Source organism: Salmo trutta, chromosome 31, assembly GCF_901001165.1.
Source record: "Salmo trutta chromosome 31, fSalTru1.1, whole genome shotgun sequence".
Taxonomy (NCBI): domain Eukaryota; kingdom Metazoa; phylum Chordata; class Actinopteri; order Salmoniformes; family Salmonidae; genus Salmo; species Salmo trutta.
In genome coordinates, this window is record NC_042987.1 from 32,522,350 (window position 1) to 32,541,921 (window position 19,572).

Genomic DNA, 19,572 nt, shown 5'->3' on the forward strand with positions numbered 1-19,572 from the left:
AACGAGGCATCAGTGATCTTCAGGTCGGAAAGTCAGAGCTCTAGAAGATGCCAGACTTTCTGACTTGGAATTCCGAGTTGGATGAGCCTTCAAAACGTCCCCCCCCCCCCCAAGTTCCCAGTTGTCTTGAACGCACTGAAGTCGGAGATTTCCGAGTTCCAAGTTGATTTGAACGTAGCATAACAATAATTTAGATTTTATCTTGTCAGACCAATAAATATATGCTTCAGGATTAAGCTGTCCCAGTTTATATAATGTTCCACTTTCTGAATTCACCCTATAGGCTTTTACAATTTCGACACAATTTCATCGCACAATATTTTATTTCCACAAATGTTTAAATTAACAAGGAAAAAATGAAAACTCGCACCAACAAAATTAACATGTTATTGGCTTCAAGCGAAAAGCTTTAGAAATAATAGACTAAGGTTATATCTGTAACTGTATCATCCTAAAATGTTTGAATAATAAAATACACAAACTATCCATAAAGAATCACGATAAAATATTTTTTTTGCCCCTCAGATAATGTTTCTAGTCGCGCGAGCCACCTGGTCAAAAACAAATATTTTCAGACAACTTTCTTGTCAGACTTGGAATAAATGAGATTACAACACCATAAACTTCCTGTGAAGGAAGCTGGGATAAACAGCGACACATTTATTGCACCATCCTCTTCCAGTATGGCAATATAGTCGACCACATGACATTTTTATACACAGTGGAAAACCTGAGTGTGATTTATTTGGTTGTATAGAAGCATGGGGTTAAACATTGGAGGCTTGTAACTTTGAAGATTTGATTTAGACATTTACAGTATCATCAGATTCAGTATATCAGTGTTTGTTTGAAAATTAGGAGAGGCATAATAAGACTATACATTTCCGCCATGAAGCTGGCAGAATGTGTGTAAACTATGCACCTGTTCAACAATTCCTGTGTAATAACAAGCCTATTCGATGATACAGTATGTCTGCTCAATTTTCTTGGAAATTTCAGTCTTCATTTCAGAGCACTAAAGCCTCAACAAGCACTGTCCATATCCTGAGAGAAGATGAAAAGTCATTTCTCTTAATTCTCAATAGTTGTTTCAATAAAACTGAAAAAGCAACCAAACCAAAGTAATACAAAAAAGGCAAGGCAAGGTTGTCCAATAGTGATTTCAAATAAAAGTCAATCAATGATGCATCTATCAGAAGCGCGATACCTCCAGCCCTTGCCGTTCTGATAGGAAACATGTAGGCTTGGCTGTAACAGTAAAGAAAGTCGTATATAGTAGAGGACACTGGATGGCTATGGTTTTGAGTAGCTCGACTAGGCTCTGTGGGTCCTGAAGTGACAGCTAACCGGGAACACCTCTGATAACCTGCAACACACAAACACAACGTGGTCAGGAAAAACCAAGGGTTATCCTACAAAGCAGGTTTGAGGAGTTAGCGAGGTAACTTTGGTCAACTCTTGAGTTCAACTAGGGATAACCGGTCATTCAAAAGTGGCTCACCTTTTAGCCTGGTAAATTTATATGGCAACGAATCCATCAGAACGATAACCTGCTCTGGGGAAGAGCCACTTACCCTGAATGAAATGACTGAGCCACGAGTTGAGGACCAATGAAATCAGATTCCCTCCTTCATTTGAGGAAGACAACTGATTCAATATTTTATTAAAATGTCTGTGTTAAAAAATACTCATGTTAAAATATATCACATTACCCATTTAGTAATGCCAGTAAGCATTTTAAACTTCACGCACAGTAACACTTTTGTATGACTTAATACAATTATTTTATCGACCAGTGGGGGGGAAAGGTGTTTGTGCATTGATAAGCACACCAAAGCAAACAAAAGTCGGCATTAACAATAATAAAATACAGAAGGCACTTCGAAAATCCTATTTCACGCCATAGCTTGCTGAATTTGCAAGAGAAGTATTCTTTAATTTTGATTTCAGCACAAATGATAATGTGGCACATATATTGACGTTCCAGTATTAAGTCACTGAAGAGTTCGTCTTCCGAATAGCCATGTGCTACATGCACGCGCACTTACAAGCCTGCTAGAGTTAGCAGCAGGAGGACGAGCAATTTCCACCGTCATAGTACGGACGAAGCCTGAGATGAAATGCGAAGCTAACTGAAGCTGATTAGCTTTAGAAAACCCTGAGTAGATCTAGCTTGCTTCATAGGATTCTCCTCTGGATTCTATCAGATCGCACTTTGTCGGCTATGCACCCTTTTGGCTCCCGAGTGGCGCAGCGGTCTAAGTTTCAACTGAATCTTCTGGACTGCAATCCACTCTAAAGTGATGGGTCACCTTTTGCAACAAGGCAAATTACTTTAAAGTAAGGCCTGATAAGCTCTCGAGTGGCGCAGCGGTCTAGAGGTGTCACTACAGACCGTGGTTCTATTCCAGGCTGTATCACTACTGGCCGTGATTGGGAGTCCCATAGGGCGGCACACAATTGGCCCAGCGTCGTCCGGGTTAAGGTTTGGCCGGGGTAGGTAGTTATTGTAAATAATAATTTGTTCTTAACTGACTTACCTAGTTAAATAAAGGTTAAATAATAAAAACATTAAAGGCAATGTTCCCACGTTTGCTGAGACCCCATTCCATAAATTATACATCTGTCGGCTCAATAGTAAATTACCTTTGGTGCTAGCAAGCAGACTAGATAATGCTAGGTATCAACAGACATCCAGAAGGGGCTGGAAACTAGTGAGCTTCGATTGGCCAACAGTAACGAGATGTCGCGGAGTATTGGCATAAAGTTCCACATTCCCAACTTTGGTTCCGCTCTTTTCAAGTCCCTCGCCCATGTTGTTATTGCCCAACGGTACCCCGTCCACTTCGCTTCTGTCATTGGAAATGAACGTGCTTCTGTTGTTTCAGCGCCCCCGACGTGATATGTAGATCTCCTCAGGCATCTATAGTAAATATGTATATGATTTCTGGGTGGCAATATGACTAATCTCCTCAGCAGCACAATGCACATGTTTGTAAAGTCTACAAAGCTCTGTGTTTAAGGGCACACTTTATTTTGTATAGCCAGTAGGGATGGGTAAGGCATTCCAGATGATATATTTGCCTTTGGTGATGGGAAAAGTATCTCAGAAATAGGCTAACCAGAGGGCTGGTAAATATGTTTTAGGGATACAGGAGCACAGTGTGTATATGTCTCCTGGAGCGAAGCTGCTACCTGGGTCTAGTGTTGCATGAGCCCCATCCATTATTCACCTAACCACAACAGAGGCCCGGCTAATTACACAGCTGCCATGCAGTAGATGGGCCTCATCTGCAAATGATTCATGAGATGGATATTTGGATAGTTGACTCAAATGCTAATGGCTTGGTACTGTTCTATGGTCCTGCAGATATATTGTTAGTAAGTTAAAAAAAATTAATGGATAACACTTCTGATAGGTATGTATGCTTTATGATGCGCTTATAATGAAATGTAAGACTTGTCATAAGACTCATTTATCATTTCTTATAATAAACATCATTATGAGCCTGACTAAATACGAGACATTTTGAGTTAGTTGAAACCATACTGCAGCCAACAGCCAGCTACAACTTTCAATTATTTGTTGAGCGCCTCACTCAATAAGGCATGTTCTTTACTATCTACCTATCAGATTGGATGAAGACAACATCTGTAGCCTAGATAAGGTGATATCAGCTCAAGAAAGCATCATCTCCCATTTATTTAGACAGCTATAAATCAGAGCTGAAGCTATGTTCCTGGTCTCCTCTCTGTGGTGGTGTACACAGTGGATCAGTTAGGGACCAAGTGGAATGTTTCCCAGGGCGTGTGTGTGTGTGTGTGTGTGTGTGTGTGTGTGTGTGTCGCCCCTGGCTGCTGCATCACGGATCTAGAGAGGGTTAGGATTGGGGGGGTAATCAGGTGGAGGAGATAAGGCCGAGAGGCGTCTGTGTGTACACAGACGGGAGCAGCACGGAACTGTCCCACACAGCGCCTGCTAGGCTCACGCCCTGCCACCGACCTGCCTGGGGAAGTAGTGCGCGCACACGCACACGCACACACACGCCATCTGGCACAGGTCAAACAATGCAAGGGCAAGCACACAACGCAGATTGGAGATGCCACACACACCACACTGTATATTTCACAGGGCAACATAAAACACAAGGAAACCTTTGAATTGCTGAGCCTGTGGTTATGTGTATGCATTTTTCATAATAATGAATATACAAATTCTAATTCTATGCATATCTTAATGAAATCATGAGTTATAACAGGTTGGTATTCAATTTTGTGATGTTTAAAATGTACCAAAGAGAGTTCTCCACACACACACTGCAGTGCACCCTGGATACACACAAGTAGAGATAAATCACTAGGTTAAGTTTGTTGAGAGGGTGTTCCCCCAGGTAAAACAATGTTCCCTGATTTCCTCTGCTGATCCCTGACGGATCCTACTGAGGCACAGGCTCTCCAGCTGTTCCTGCAACAGCACATGACACAGAAAAACACACACACACACACACACACGGTCCCTCTGGGCCTTTGTGGATAATGTTGGTGTTTGTGAACCTGCCATGGAAAAAAAGAGAGACTGTATAGTAAAAAATGGCACAGGTCTTGAGAAGCTGAGACAAATTAGTACCGACATCGCACTGCCACCAGGCCTGACATCGCACTGCCACCAGGCCTGACATCGCACTGCCACCAGGTCTGACATCGCACTGCCACCAGGCCTGACATCACTGATTTTCCATGAAAGAGAAAAACACAACAGTCTATCTGTCCTTTACTTCAACTTGGCACTGAAAATCTCTAAATCATATCAGCCTAATGTCCAACCATATCAGAGACACCTCGTCATATAGATTGAACAATTATAGGTGTTTATTTGACAGTTTGCGGTGTAAGCTCTGGGTGCTGTTCCAGCAGGCCTCAGTAGCTAGCAGAGAATTCCTGGAAACAGGCCTCTCGATGAAGGTGTGACTCAAGTGCCTCGCTATTAAATCAGAGCTACAGGAAGTCAATAGCACTCTGCCAATCACTACTTCCTGTTGACTGCACCTCAATCAGCCAATCACAGCCCAGTTAGTGCCCATGACAGGAACAGAGTTCACCTCTGGCAGTTTGGGGCTACCCTGAAAAGTTCACTCAGTTCGTGGAAGCCTTGTTGCCACATAACTTCTCCATAAATATCAGAGCACGTGTTCATAGTGTCTCAGAGTAGTAGTTCTGATCTAGGATCATGTGTATCCTCGTCTGCCGTCCATGTGATCTTATTCATGTAATCTATGATCAAAAAGCCAAAACTGATTCTAGATCAGCACTTCAGATAAGACGGTTTATGACTGCGGGACCAGGTAAATACTGACTGAAATAAGAGTGTAAAATGTCCTGTTTCTCTCCCAGACACAGTATTGGACGTTTTAGTAGAAAATGGTGTGTTAAAACAGCAATCTGCAGTAATACATCCATTTTTGGACTTAGATTCTTGAAGAAAATAACTTATAAATTGCGTTATTAGCTTAGTTCAAATGTCATACCCCATCAGAACCCAAAATATAAGCTTTTTTCACTCCAATGTTAGTAAACAAGTATTTAGCTACACTCTCAGTAGCATCTGCTAAATATGTGTATGCGACCAATAAAATTTGATTTCAAATATTAACAAGCACTGTATTGCCTCAAAACATGCTTGAAACTCTAATCTAGGATGGTCAGTCCTTGCATCCATAGCTCTGTCTATGAATTTGAGAAGAGTTACATTTCTCCAGGCCCATCCTTCAGCTTTTTACCAAAACAGAGGCGGGGAGCCCTTTTTTATTGTTTCAATTAAGGATGGGCCCTTTAACTCTCAGAGTTTACATTGGCACTGACCTGAAGGTCGTGACCAGGTTGTTGAGGTCCCTGGAGATGTCAGTCACGGTGAGACGCAGGGGGCCCACAATGTTTCTCAGGCTTCACACCACGAAGATGAGGAAAACCGGACATATAAATACACACACATATACACAGAACTTGGTTTCATTTCTTAAGTTGCTGAGATGCGAAGTTCAACGAGCTACAAGACCGAGCCAGTACTTATCAATACTTCTGTAATATTGCTGGTTGTCAACTATCAGCACATCAGTGACCACATTTTCATTGCATAAAACACAGCTTTTTGAACTTTGAAAACCGTAGCAGCATTTTCATACAGACACACACACCCTCTAGTGAGCTTCTCAACCGTTATGCGTTTCTGTATGAGGTGCTGGGAATCAACCAACCACCCTGGTCCTGGTCTTGGGGGGGTGGGTGGAGAGAGTGAGAGAAAGAGCATGAAAGGAGAAAGAGCGTAGATGGGAAAGGAGAGGAGACAAAGAGTGAGGGAAAGAAATGAGATGAGAAATTAAAAAAAAACATCTTCATGGTAAAAGCCAACCTCAAAAACAAGACCATCATCATCATCACTCTTAACATCTCCAATGCATATACATAGTGCCCCCATCTGGACACTGACAGTTACTACACTACACTTTTATCCCCAAGTCACCTCTGAGTCTCAGGGCCCGTTTCCCTGACACTTGGTGGGCTTCATCCCCTTTGTAGAACTCCCTGACCCTCAGCTCCTCTGTATCCCTGCATATTGTGTCGTAGTCTGGGGATGGAGCAAAGGGACTCCATGGACCCCCTGGGGACCCGCCGTCCCCTCCATCCCCAACCCCTTCTACAATATCCTCCAGGATATCTTCATCATGCTCCTCTTCTTCCTCCTCCTTCTTCTTCGTTTCTACTGTTGTTTTATTAAAGTGGTCTGGGCCATATAGGAACTTCATAGTCTCCTCAGCCCACCATTCGTCGAAGGTCCTCCTCAGGCCTTCTAAAAGGTTCAGTCAGACCGAGACAGGTTTTGGAGTAGTTTTGTGGCCCTTGAGGAGCCCCTGGGTCCCCCTCCTGCTCATGCCCACCTGGGTGATCCTGAAGCCCGGCTGGGTGGGCTGGGCTGGGGTTGAGTCCCACTGAGGGTTGGGGATTGGAGCTAGATCTTGATTCTGTACACTGCATTGTGTTGAGGGTTGTTAGTACAGAAGATGTAGCCGTGTGGTTCTCTATCCTGCATTGTGACTTGGCTCAGTAGTGCTGCGGCATCCTCCATAGACTGGCCCCCTGGTGAGCCTCTCTCTTCCAGGAAAGGCTGCTGCTCACTGGGGTGGTTTGTATCTGTTGGGTGTTGTTGAGGTCCATCTATGTCATTGATTGTCTTTGTTGGTGCTTTCTGTGATTGTTCTTTATTCTCCTTCTTGTCTTCAGCCTTGTTTGTTTGTTTTGGCATCTTTGTCAAATCAAATCAAATTTATTTGTCACATACACATGGTTAGCAGGTGTTAATGCAAGTGTAGCGAAATGCTTGTGCTTCTAGTTCCCACCATGCAGTAATATCTAACAAGTAATCTACCAATTCCACAACAACTACCTTATACACACAAGTGTAAAGGAATGAATACGAATATGTACATAAAAATATATAAATGAGTGATGGCCGAACGGCATAGCAAGATGTAATAGATGGTATGGAGTACAGTATATACATATGAGATGAGTATTGTAGGGTATGAAAACATAAAGCAGCATTGTTTAAGGTGGCTAGTGATACATTACATCAGGATGGCAAGATGCAGTAGATGGTATAGAGTACAGTATATACATATGAGATGAATAATGTAGGTTATGTAAACATTATCTAATATAAATAATATAAAGTGGCAAGTGATAAATTGATTACATCAATTTTCCCATTATTAAAGTGGCTGGAGTTGAGTCAGTATGTTGGCAGCAGCCACTCAATGTTAGGGATGGCTGTTTAACAGTCTGATGGCCTTGAGATAGAAGCTGTTTTTCAGTCTCTCGGTTCCAGCTTTGATGCACCTGTACTGACCTCGCCTTCTGGATGTTAGCGGGGTGAACAGGCAGTGGCTCGGATGGTTGCTGTCCTTGATGATCTTTTTGGCCTTCCTGTGACATCGGGTGGTGTAGGTGTCCTGGAGGGCAGGTAGTTTGCACCCGGTGATGTGTTGTGCAGACCTCACTACCCTCTAGAGAGCCTTCCGGTTATGGGCGGAGCAGCTGCCGTACCAGGCGGTGATACAGCCTGACAGGATGCTCTCGATTGTGCATCTGTAAAAGTTTGTGAGTGTTTTTGGTGACAAGCCAAATTTCTTCAGCCTCCTGAGATTGAAGAGGCGCTGCTGCGCCTTCTTCACCACGCTGTCTGTGTGGGTGGACCATTTCAGTTTGTCCGTGATGTGTACGCCAAGGAACTTAAAACTCTCCACCCTCTCCACTACTGTCCCGTCAATGTGGATAGGGGGCTGCTCCCTCTGCTGTTTCCTGAAGTCCACGATCATCTCTTTTGTTTTGTTGACATTGAGTGTGAGGTTATTTTCCTGACACCACATTCCGAGGGCCCTCACCTCCTCCCTGTAGGCCGTCTTGTCGTTGTTAGTAATCAAGCCTACCACTGTAGTGTCGTCTGCAAACTTGATGATTGAGTTGGATGTGTGCATGGCCATGCAGTCGTGGTTGAACAGGGAGTACAGGAGGGGGCTGAGCACGCACCCTTGTGGGGACCCAGTGTTGAGGATCAGCGGGGTGGAGATGTTGTTACCTACCCTCACCACCTGGGGGCGGCCCGTCAGGAAGTCCAGGACCCAGTTGCACAGGGCGGGGTCGAGACCCAGGGTCTCGAGCTTAATGACGAGTTTGGAGGGTACTATGGTGTTAAATGCTGAGCTGTAATCGATGAACAGCATTCTTACATAGGTATTCCTCTTGTCCAGATGGGTTAGGGCAGTGTGCAGTGTGATGGCGATTGCGTCGTCTGTGGACCTTTTGGGTCGGTAAGCAAACTGAAGTGGGTCTAGGGTGTCAGGTAGGGTGGAGGTGATATGGTCCTTGACTAGTCTCTCAAAGCACTTCATGATGATGGAAGTGAGTGCTATGGGGCGGTAGTCATTTAGCTCAGTTCCCTTAGCTTTCTTGGGAACAAGAACAATGGTGGCCCTCTTGAAGCATGTGGGGACAGCAGACTGGGATAAGGATTGATTGAATATGTCCGTAAACACACCAGCCAGCTGGTCTGCGCATGCTCTGAGGGCGCGGCCGGGGATGCCGTCTGGGCCTGCAGCCTTGCGAGGGTTAACACGTTTAAATGTTTTACTCACGTTGGCTGCAGTTGTGCACTTGTGTCCTTCTCTCCCTCTCCTCGTTCCCTCCCCTTCCCTTCGTCGGTGTGCTTGGGCAGACTGCCTCAGCGCACCCTGGGTCCCTGTTGCTGGGAGACCACGCTGGAAACAAAGTGCTGTACTGTGTCGCTGTGACCGGCTGTACGGGATCGTCTGGGGTTCTCTGGGGCCACAGAGTACAGGGAAGGTTCTTCACATCGTCCTCTCTGAAACGCCTCAGTCAGCCTCACCTCCTCTCCAGTGCTACCGCTACACAGACAGACAGAGGGAATCAGGGGGAAGTCAGTCAGTCAAGCCACCAATCAATCGAGAAATCAATGGATCTATAATTTAATTTGATGTATACAGTCGGTGAATTATTTAATTATTATGCCGTAATGATTGATGAATGGATTCGATAAATGGATCCATCCCTCCATCCCTTATAAACCAGTTGAATGACAGCTACACATCTTATCAATTAATCGAGACTATATGAAATTGTGAAAAAAACAAATGTACATACCAATCTCCTTTCTTCATTAAGTTTACATCTGGGGGTTGCAAACAAAAAGAGGAAAACATGGTCATAAGAGGAGGAGTCAACATTTAGGTCATATCTGGACCTAAAGGAAAATGGAGGCCTACCTCAGCACGGCTATATCTGCGGTTAACCATGACTCATTGTAAAGTGAACCGGAACATAATTACCTCTCGTGCTGCCTCAACCATAGAGGGCTCTTTGATATCTGCAGCTCAATGGACTTAGAGGCTTTGTAGCAGAATTACTGCAGAAGGACTGGGTCAGAGAGGAAAAGGGCATTGTTTCAGTCTTATATCAGTCACGTTCTTTAAATGGTGCTGGTCATAACACAACTGAATATCTGATTCTGTGCACTTACCTTGCGTTCTGGAATGGCATTGACTTTATTGGTGTTGGTGGAAATTTTGAACTGTTGAGTGGGGACCTATGAAAATAAATATCAGAAGAAGTTGGTTTTGACAAAACACTATTTACTCAAAGGCAAGTAAAAAAGGGAGGCCTTTTATAAATAAATGAAACATTACCTTGCCCAGTATATTTGAACAGACAGGATAGCCACACAGCTTCACAATAGATCTCTCCTCAACTGTCTTTGTAATTGGCAGAAGTGATCAAGGGCATTGAAAGAAACATCCTGAATACATGACAGATACCCCACACTACCTGATATAGTGATGTGGTGCTCCTCGATCAACTGATATCCATTGACAGTAACTGTAAAATCTTTCCATGAGGTCATAGATCCTCTTCTAATACTCAAAAGTGGAACCGTTCCAAATCCGCATGTCACCATCTTAGCCACCAACCACAGATAAAAAATATTGTATTTGGAACAGTGTATTTGTAGACCTCAATCTCTATGGTACTCACACAGTCAACCAGGAAGTCCTCCACTATGCTATCCTCCAAGAGACACTCCACCACCTGCAGAGGTCTCTTCTCCAGGTCCAGTTTCTCTCAGGGTCTCCCTCTCTGCCTCTCTCCTGGGGGGCAGGGTTATACACACATAAGCACCCGAAAAACACTAGCCACAAACGTGAGACCAACAACACTGGTAATGACATTCATCCAAATATCAGAACGTTTTCAACCTCCACATATGGGGAACATTGATGCAAGCAGGGGGGTGAAAATACCTTCTTGCTTCCTCTGCAGAGGTCTGTGCTTTGACACTCTTCCCATCTGTCAAATAACTGAAATTAGGTGTCCGTGTTTATGACAGAACGTAATAAGGAAGTTAGCTGTATACTGTAGTAATTAAATATTAAAGGCTAACGTTTTATGGTTAGCTATGAAACATGTTAGTTACCTATATGTAAACACAACTGTAGCTGCAAGAATGATATCTCCGTTTTCATTCCTTTTTGAGGACCTACAGAGACCCAACAATATCCAAACACAATGTTAATACCGGTCTGATGATGTCTTAAAAAAACAAACCCTTTTTCATTGCTCCTTCTTCATGCTCGTCCAATGTTTTGTGCTAATTTCAACTTTGACCTGTGACGTGTTAAATCTACGGCAATTCATCAGGGTCAACGCAACCGAAACACTTCCGAATCCACGCGACTGACAGTGTCTCCATTAATTGACATGTAAGTAGCAATTCCTCTAATTAATTAAACCGATGAATACTTTAACTATGCCCTTATATTCTTCATTGTGGAAATGAAGCTGTAGATCCTATGTAGCTTTATGAAACGATTACACTTGGGTTCTATTGTTGCCTCAAGGCAGCCACAATAATGAAGTGATTTGACTATTCTGTTCTTGCTTATTTCCTAATCATGTGCGTTTTAGACTAGGCTAGCTACGCCACTAGTATAAACAAACAAAATACATTTTTATCTAGTCACTAAAGATGGAGTAAAACCAAAATACATTATATCCATTATGTGTGCCACTCACTCACAGCAAATCAGCTGACGCTTGCTAAATAGTCCTACGTTGCCTTGACTCTCTGTTTTGTGTGCCACGGTTTCATACATAAAACAAAACTGTGATGACTGCATTCGAAACGTGTTGTTTAATAACCCGTATTACTGAACACACATTTTCTTCCCTCACAGGAGTGTTTAGTGAAGAGATACCCTCTGTAGGAGTACAGCCGAGACAACGAGGATGGCTCTAGAACAACTGAGTGATGTCGTCCAGAGATGTGTAAGTCATAAGAGTCCACATAAGGCAGGGGTATGAAATTCCATTTAGGGTTTAGTGTCGGCTGGTTTTTGTTTTTTCCTTTCAATCAAGACCTAGACATCCAGGTGAGGAGAGTACCAAATTAATTAGTGACCTTAATGTATCAATCAAGTACAAGGGAGGAGCAAAAACACACAGACACTCAGCCCTGCATGGAATGAGTTTGACACGTGTCCTAAGGCAACTGAGTTCACCAGAGAATTGTGTTATGGCTAGTCTCGCTCACCAGACGTCCTCCCCAAGCTGGTCTCGCTCACCAGACGTCCTCCCCAAGCCGGTCTCGCTCACCAGACGTCCTCCGCAAGCCGGTCTCGCTCACCAGACGTCCTCCCCAAGCCGGTCTCGCTCACCAGACGTCCTCCCCAAGCCGGTCTCGCTCACCAGACGTCCTCCCCAAGCCGGTCTCGCTCACCAGACGTCCTCCCCAAGCCGGTCTCGCTCACCAGACGTCCTCCCCAAGCTCAGATGCTTCGTATAACTTGTGCGCAGTAGCTTGGGGACGAGGTTAGTAAAGGACAGACCTACCAAACCCCCTTTCATCTCCCTCTCTCTCTCTTTTTCTCCACCCCTTTCTCATGCAGCAAGCCATCCAGGATGACAACTATACGACTGAGGATTATTCCGTGTTCCAGATAGCTGGACGTACCTGTATAGAGGATGGAGAGAGTGCTCAGGTTCTGAGTATCGTCGTAGATGAGGAAAATAAGGTGAACTAAAGATTGAACCAGACATCTATACCAAGTGTACAGTAAAAAATAAATACAAGTTGTATTATCACATACGCTGGATAGGTGCAGTGAAATGTGTTGAAGAAGAGTCGCTCGCTGTGTTGTTTTACAGGGTCAGTCATAGTAGTACAGCGACCCTGGAGCAAATTAGGGTGAAGTGCCTTGCACCTGTACATAGCCCATCTATAATTTAGCCCAAACAACTACCTCTTCCCCTACTGTATTTATTTATTTTGCTCCTTTGCACCCCATTATTTCTATTTCTACTTTGCACTTTCTTCCACTGCAAATTTACCATTCCAGTGTTTTACTTGCTATATTGTATTTACTTCGCCACATGACCTTTTTTGTCTTTACCTCCCTTATCTCACCTCATTTGCTCACATTGTATATAGACTTATTTTTCTACTATATTATTGACTGTATGTTTGTTTTACTCCATGTGTCAAACTGCTTTGCTTTATCTTGGCCAGGTCGCAATTGTAAATGAGAACTTGTTCTCAACTAGCCTACCTGGTTAAATAAAGGTGAAATAAATAAATAAACATCAACAGCTGGTCATTTGGATGTGGTGTGCTGCTTCTCAGCTGAAAGGTTCTCTCTCTTAAAGTAGCCTATATATGTACTTTATAGGGATGTATGGTTGGAACCGGAGGTTTTCCTACCCACATGATCTGACCAGGAAAACCTCTGGGTCATAATTCTGGTATATGTTAGTTATTACATAGTGAAGTAATACTACTTCTCTCCCTGTTTTTCTGTAGAACATAGTGAGATGTATGGGCTGGAACCTGCTGGGTCCTCTGGTTCAGATTCTGCTGAAGAAGGAGGAAAATAATCTTCCTCACTGCCTCGCCATCCTCACACACCTGCTGGAGGTCTGTTTACATGTTGTAATTATTATACGTTATTACAAAGGTCTAATACTCTGCGTTTTGACCAAACATATCAGACCTTTTCATATAAGCTCTTTTTCCGAGCTGATCTGATTGAAATGGGCTGCCTGTCTAAACGCAGCCCTATTGTTGTTTTGGTTATAAAATGTAAATGTTAGCTAGTCTGGCCCCAGATCACCATAGGAGTTGGCAAGATATTACAAACAGATCTGAGATTAGGCTACATGTTTCATGTCCAGACACAGAAGTGCATTGACACAGGAAAAACAGGAAAAAGTAACCCTTGTGTGTGATTGGTCAGGTTTGCAGTCCCAAGGAGCTGCTGGTTGGCTTGCTGGAGCAGGTTGAGGAGGCCCACCCTGACTCCATCGCAGAGACCGTCATCCTCCTGCTGCAGCCAGTACAGAAAGGTGAGGAACACATTTCTGTAGTGGCTGAATGGAAAACCTTCAATATTGTTTGACATTCTTGACGATTAAGAAGTTTCTGTATCCTGTCCCTTTCCCATGCCTTAATGTCTACTCTCTGCTACCACTCTCTCAATCTACACATCCCTTATCACCTATCCACTGTCTTACCGCATTCCCACCCACTTCCTCTACTCTCTCTCTCACCCACCCTAATGCCCTTTGCCCCTACTCACATTTTCCTGTCTACTCCCACCCTTTTCCCCACACTGACCCTCTCCCCCTTACTGTCCCCACCTCTCCACCCTCCCACTCAGTGTTGTTGCGGCTGGGCGGCCGGAAGGCCTCCTCGGTGGGCATGGCTCTCTCCACTCTGCTGGGCCAGGTGGCCAGGCTGCCCGTGCCCCAGACCAAGGAGCAGGAGGAGGACGACGTGTTCAGCCTGTGCCGCTGCTGCTCGGCCCTGCTGGTCTTTGTCAGGCCCTTCGTGGAGGAGGCCAAGCAGAGCAGGACGCCCAAAGAGGATGAGCTGAGGACTGAGCTGCTCAAGTTGTAGGTCTACATGTTTTATTGGAGAGCTATTGGGTTAAGTGAATGGGGGAAGCTTTGTTAACATGTGGATTTTGTGGACAGATGAAAGACACCATCATACTGTAGCTTAGCAGATGAGCATAAGATTCTGATTGTTTAATAGCCACATGTACAGGGTTGCAGGTGTGATTGTAGGGTACAGTGAAATTCTTCGGCTCCGAGCTCCAACGTTAAAGTACGGTGCATTAAGTGTCTAGGTGCATGAATAGAGTGTGTCTATAGCGTGTGTATAGAGTGTGTGTGTGTGTGTGTTGTCACCCTAGCAGTATGAAGAGTCTTTGTGAGCCTCTTCTGGAGGTGCAGCTGAAGGATCCTGAAACGCTAGCAGAATCTCCCCTCAGGAACTTTGCCACAGAGATTGTGGTAAGATGCCTGCTCAGATTGTGACCATTGCTCCTCTCATAGCCTGGTTCCAGATCTGTTTGTGTTGTATATCTAAATTCTATGGTCATTGACAGCGACTATAGGAGACTGTTAATTGTGGTTATACAGCACAAACAGGTCTGGAAACAGGCTAGCTCTTTTTACACTATTCATGAAGATTATATTTGACTTCCATTTAAGTGTTTCCATTGGTCATTTAAGTGTTTACATTAGTCATTTAAGTGTTTCCATTGGTCATTTAAGTGTTTCCATTGGTCATTTAAGTGTTTCCATTGGTCATTTTGCAGACGCTCTGGACATACAGGAGCAATTAGAGTTAAGTGCCTGGCTCAAGGTCACATCAACAGATTTTTTACCTAGTCGGCTTGGAGATTCGATCCAGCGACCTTTCGGTTACTGACTGAACGGTCTTAACCGCTAGGCTACCTGAGTTCTCATACAACTAGGTGAAACTTCATCCTGTATAGGGGTAACTCTAATTAATAAAGGGCTAACCCTCTCTATACTTTGGTTAACCCTGCTCCTCCTGTGTGTGTGTGTGTGTTTTGCAGGGCATCCTGTCGGACATCGGGGAGTCCCTCCCTGACCTACTGTCTCACAGCCTGCTGAGGAGGAGAGAGGTGCCTGGGTTCCTGGAGGAAGAGGTGTGCTACCCCAAAGAGTCTCTGGCCAGCCTGGCCTACCTGCTGTTCGTCCAGCACATTGCCATGGATACTTTCCCCACAGTCTTCAGGTAGGGAATAAAGACTGTGTGGTTTCAGTTCACATTACTCTGAAAGTACTGTTGCACCTGGCTAAGAAGTTTTTTATTAAATTTGTATTGTATTGTATGCCTCGGTGGTATTGGGGTTGGTTGGCTCTTAATGTAAGTGCTAAAACAGTGTTGATTGTCCTAACACTCTTTTCTTCTTTCAGCTCAGTGTTTGTTCTTCAGTGTAATATGGAATACATCAACCTCTTCTTGAGCAGGTACATATTCATTTACTTTTGACTTTCTTTTCCAATTTATGTAAATGACAAAGTATAGCATTTCATAGACTTCTGTAAAGTCTTGAAAATTGGTTTTGATTGTGTCTAAATCCAAACAATATATTGGGTGCTCTTTCCCCCCCCCAGAACGGAAGAATCCAGGCTGCAGAAAGGACTGGTAAGGATCCTGTTTAAAAGTCGGAAGACTAGCAATTATGTACAAGTAACACTTTCTCATTGACCTTCTGCGGCTCTTAATTGCTTGTTTGTCCTTTCCTAAGGACCTGTATGAAAAGAGCCTGGTTAGGGTTGAGGACAACAGTCTCCCAGTCCAGCTAATGGAGCTCAAATCCTTCTTCAGTGTCCCTCAGGTTAAACAAAACGTCCTGTGTTGATGTAATGCTGCAAATACTTAGGATAGCTTGTGTTTAATCAATCAGTAGAGAGGAATTTCTTCATCCCATCTCGCTGTGTGAATCACCATGACATTTTATCCTTCATTTACATTTTAGAACTTGGTGAAAGTCATGACATTGTGTCCAATTCAGCATTTGGTAAGTAACCTGTATACATATGTTTATTATGACTACTTTGTCCTCTGGAGGTTGGATTTTTATATATATATATATATATATATTACTAACATTAGCGGTCAAATGTTATTTTCTGTTCACAGAGAATTAAAGGACTAAAAGTGCTGCAGTTGAGCATCGATAAATTTGACACGGAAGCCAAATACAAATTCTTCCAGTTAAGTTCACCCCTGTAGAACAATATGGCCGCTCTCTTGTTCTGACACCTTTCTGTAAGATTCTCAGTCTTTTTCTGATAACTTTTCATATCATTTTAGGTGCATGCTGAAGACAAGTCACCATGCAGGAGTAGAGGGCTACATCATCAAGAACATCAAAAACCAGATCGACTTTGCCTTAAACGTATGGCGCTCATGGTTTTGCGCTTTTTCAGATTTACATGGCTAGCAAATGTAAATGATTTGACATTTTTTGGCTAAAACTTCAAAAAAGTGAACTATACCTTTACCAATGGTGCTGTATTACCTATGTAAATGTACATATCTCTCCTCGTCAGCTGGACAACGGTAACGAGTGGTTCATGGGGGCACACCTGTTCCCTCTCCTGCGTCAGGTGCTGTGTCTCCCCCAGGGTCCTGAGACCGACCTCCTACAGAACCTGGACAGGTTAGTCCACTGCACCCCAACTACCAGTAGCTGATTGATGCAATGTTTTCCACCCACCACCCAGGCAATATTCACTACAATAATTGATTGAAACAAGTTTTTCCCAGTGAGCAGTAGTAGGGTGTAGTGAGACTTAACGCCTTGGTCTTTCTGACAGGGTGATGGAGTCTCTGAACCTGCTGCGCTATTTACTCATCAGAGACAAAGCGTGGAAGAACCAGGTAGCTACTGCCTCAACCACAACACTTATCCATATTGCAGAAGGGATGCATGCAATGTTTATGAACACAAAAAGTGTAATTTGATATAGTGAGGATGACTGATGATGTTTACACTATTGCCTGGTCTTCTTTGGGTTAATTGAATGCACACACTAATCATTCTCTGGTGTCCAGACGGGGATCTGGACTGAGCTGTATAAGATTGAGGACTACTACATGAAGCCACTACGCACGGGGTTGAACATGTCCAAAGCCCACTACGAGGCTGAGCTCCAGAACACCAAAGGCAACAGCAAGAAGACCAATGCTAAAGGTGAGACACAACCACTTAGTCTCGTCTAGTGCCAGCTTGTATCCTTCCTAAACTCATCAAAAAAAGAAACAGCCCTTTTTCACGACCCTGTCTTTCAAAGATAACTTGTAAAAATCCAAATAACTTCACAGATCTTCATTGTAAAGGGTTTAAACATTGTTTCCCATGCTTGTTCAATGAACCTTAAACAATTAATGAACATGTACCTGTGGAACGGTCGTTAAGACACTAACAGCTTAAGGCAATTAAGGTCACAGTTATGAAAACTTAGGACACTAGAGAGGCCTTTCTATTGACTGAAAAACACCAAAAGAAAGATGCCCAGGGTCCCTGCTCATCTGCGGGAATGTGCCTTAGGCATTCTGCAAGGAGGCATGAGGACTGCAGATGTGACCAGGGCAATAAATTGCAATGTCCGTACTGTAAGACGCCTAAGACAGCGCAACAGGGAGACAGGACGGACAGCTGATCGTCCTCGCAGTGGCAGGATCGTTACATTCGAACATCACACCTGCGGGACAGGTACAGGATGGCAACAACTGCCCGAGTTACACCAGGAATGCACAATCTGTCCATCAGTGCTCAGACTGTCTGCAATAGGCTAAGAGAGGCTGGACTGAGGGCAACATCACCTATGGGCACAAACCCACCGTCGCTGGACCAGACAGGACTGGCAAAAAGTGCTCTTCACTGACGAGTCGCAGTTTTGTCTCACCAGGGGTGATGGTCGGATTCGCGTTTATCGTCGAAGGAATGAGCGTTACACCGAAGCCTGTACTCTGGAGCGGGATCGATTTGGAGGTGGAGGGTCCGTCGTGGTCTGGGGCAGTTTGCCTGCGATGGTGCTGTGACAATCTCAACGCTGTGCGTTACAGGGAAGACATCCTCTTCCCTCATGTGGTACCTTCCTGCAGGGTGGCCACACCAGATACTGACTTTTAATTTGGCCCCCCTCCTTGTTCAGGGACACATTCAATTTCTGTTAGTCACATGTCTGTGGAACTTGTTCAGTTTGTCTGTTGTTGAATCTTATGTTCATCCAAATATTTACACATGTGAAGTTTGCTGAAATTAAACGCAGTTGACAGTGAGAGGACGTTTCTTTTTTTGCTGAGTTTACTTCCATGGTGTCTATTTTGGCTCCCTGACGTCTTAGGGAACGAATTGGCTTTAGATCCACGTTTTCTTCATGTGATAGTAACTTCTGTTTGTGTTAGCAGAGTCCCAGACCCAGGAGTCAGTGTGCTCTTTGACAGTAGGGAACGAGAAGATGCCAAACATGACGCCAGAGATGCAGCTTCAGGTAAAACATTTAGATACATCTGTATACAAATAGTTTGTTGTTGGGTAATTTGAGAACTAGCATCATTTATACATTTCTGCCTACTTTGTATGTAAATATTTTTAATCTCATGTTTGTCATTGTAGGTTCTGCACTCAGCACTGCACACGTTTGACATGATGGAGAGCGTCTTGGCGAGAATAGAGGAAATCATCGAAGTGAAAGAGAAGCCCTGAGCAGCAGTGGAACTGGGTTACAATTTCACCATGTTGTATTGAGGCCTCATAATTGAACTCCCTCCATGTTGCCTAGATAAGCGAACAGGTGATCGATAGGAAAGCGATTTGGGTCATTAAGCAAAGCACTTTGGATCACTTGTTTCTGACAATGTATTGTTTTTTATTTTGGCATCGTTACCTAATTGTCAGGTTCAGGCATAATGACACCAAGCTTCTTGAATAACGAATAAGAAAGCATGTTGAGTCTTCAGCTCTGTGCCAGACTAAATGCTCAATGGCAGTTAATCGTTTTAAATGTCTGCCATTTAGTTACTCAAATGCCACTAGGTTAGATCCTGATGATGGACCTTTGTTAGACAGTTAATAAACTCAAGCCTTTCTAACCCTGCTGTGCAAATGTCTTCATCAGTTCCCA

General features: G+C 43.9%; 1 protein-coding gene and 2 long non-coding RNA genes across 7 annotated transcripts; 1 reads left to right on the forward strand and 2 right to left on the reverse strand.

The window, feature by feature from the left end:
• Nucleotides 1-309: 309 nt before the first annotated feature.
• LOC115170000 (uncharacterized) lies at nucleotides 310-7,369 on the reverse strand. 2 transcript variants are annotated; one of them, XR_003870955.1, is made up of 2 exons: nucleotides 5,860-7,369; nucleotides 310-1,366 (listed from the first exon to the last, which is right to left on the reverse strand). It is a non-coding gene; the product is annotated as an uncharacterized LOC115170000 (long non-coding RNA). The 2 variants fall into 2 exon arrangements; XR_003870956.1 differs by lacking the exon at nucleotides 5,860-7,369 and adding an exon at nucleotides 2,647-3,804.
• Nucleotides 7,370-9,233: 1,864 nt separating this feature from the next.
• LOC115169999 (uncharacterized) lies at nucleotides 9,234-11,286 on the reverse strand. Of its 2 annotated transcripts, none has more exons than XR_003870953.1 (7): nucleotides 11,039-11,286; nucleotides 10,866-10,911; nucleotides 10,600-10,712; nucleotides 10,088-10,153; nucleotides 9,897-9,984; nucleotides 9,712-9,739; nucleotides 9,234-9,455 (listed from the first exon to the last, which is right to left on the reverse strand). It is a non-coding gene; the product is annotated as an uncharacterized LOC115169999 (long non-coding RNA). The 2 variants fall into 2 exon arrangements; XR_003870954.1 differs by having other exon boundaries at nucleotides 10,866-10,922.
• glmna (glomulin, FKBP associated protein a) lies at nucleotides 11,248-19,540 on the forward strand. 3 transcript variants are annotated; one of them, XM_029726185.1, is made up of 19 exons: nucleotides 11,248-11,324; nucleotides 11,799-11,889; nucleotides 12,510-12,635; nucleotides 13,421-13,534; nucleotides 13,854-13,962; nucleotides 14,277-14,511; nucleotides 14,814-14,913; nucleotides 15,486-15,667; nucleotides 15,850-15,903; nucleotides 16,051-16,081; nucleotides 16,185-16,274; nucleotides 16,416-16,457; nucleotides 16,580-16,653; nucleotides 16,754-16,838; nucleotides 16,993-17,102; nucleotides 17,260-17,323; nucleotides 17,498-17,636; nucleotides 18,854-18,939; nucleotides 19,065-19,540. In XM_029726185.1, exons 2-19 carry the CDS (start codon nucleotides 11,851-11,853, stop codon nucleotides 19,152-19,154), a joined length of 1,770 nt encoding a protein of 589 aa, XP_029582045.1. In that variant the 5' UTR covers nucleotides 11,248-11,324; nucleotides 11,799-11,850; the 3' UTR covers nucleotides 19,155-19,540. The 3 variants fall into 3 exon arrangements, with proteins under 3 accessions (XP_029582045.1, XP_029582046.1, XP_029582047.1); XM_029726186.1 differs by having other exon boundaries at nucleotides 18,857-18,939; XM_029726187.1 differs by having other exon boundaries at nucleotides 14,817-14,913.
• The last annotated feature ends 32 nt before the right edge of the window (nucleotides 19,541-19,572 follow it).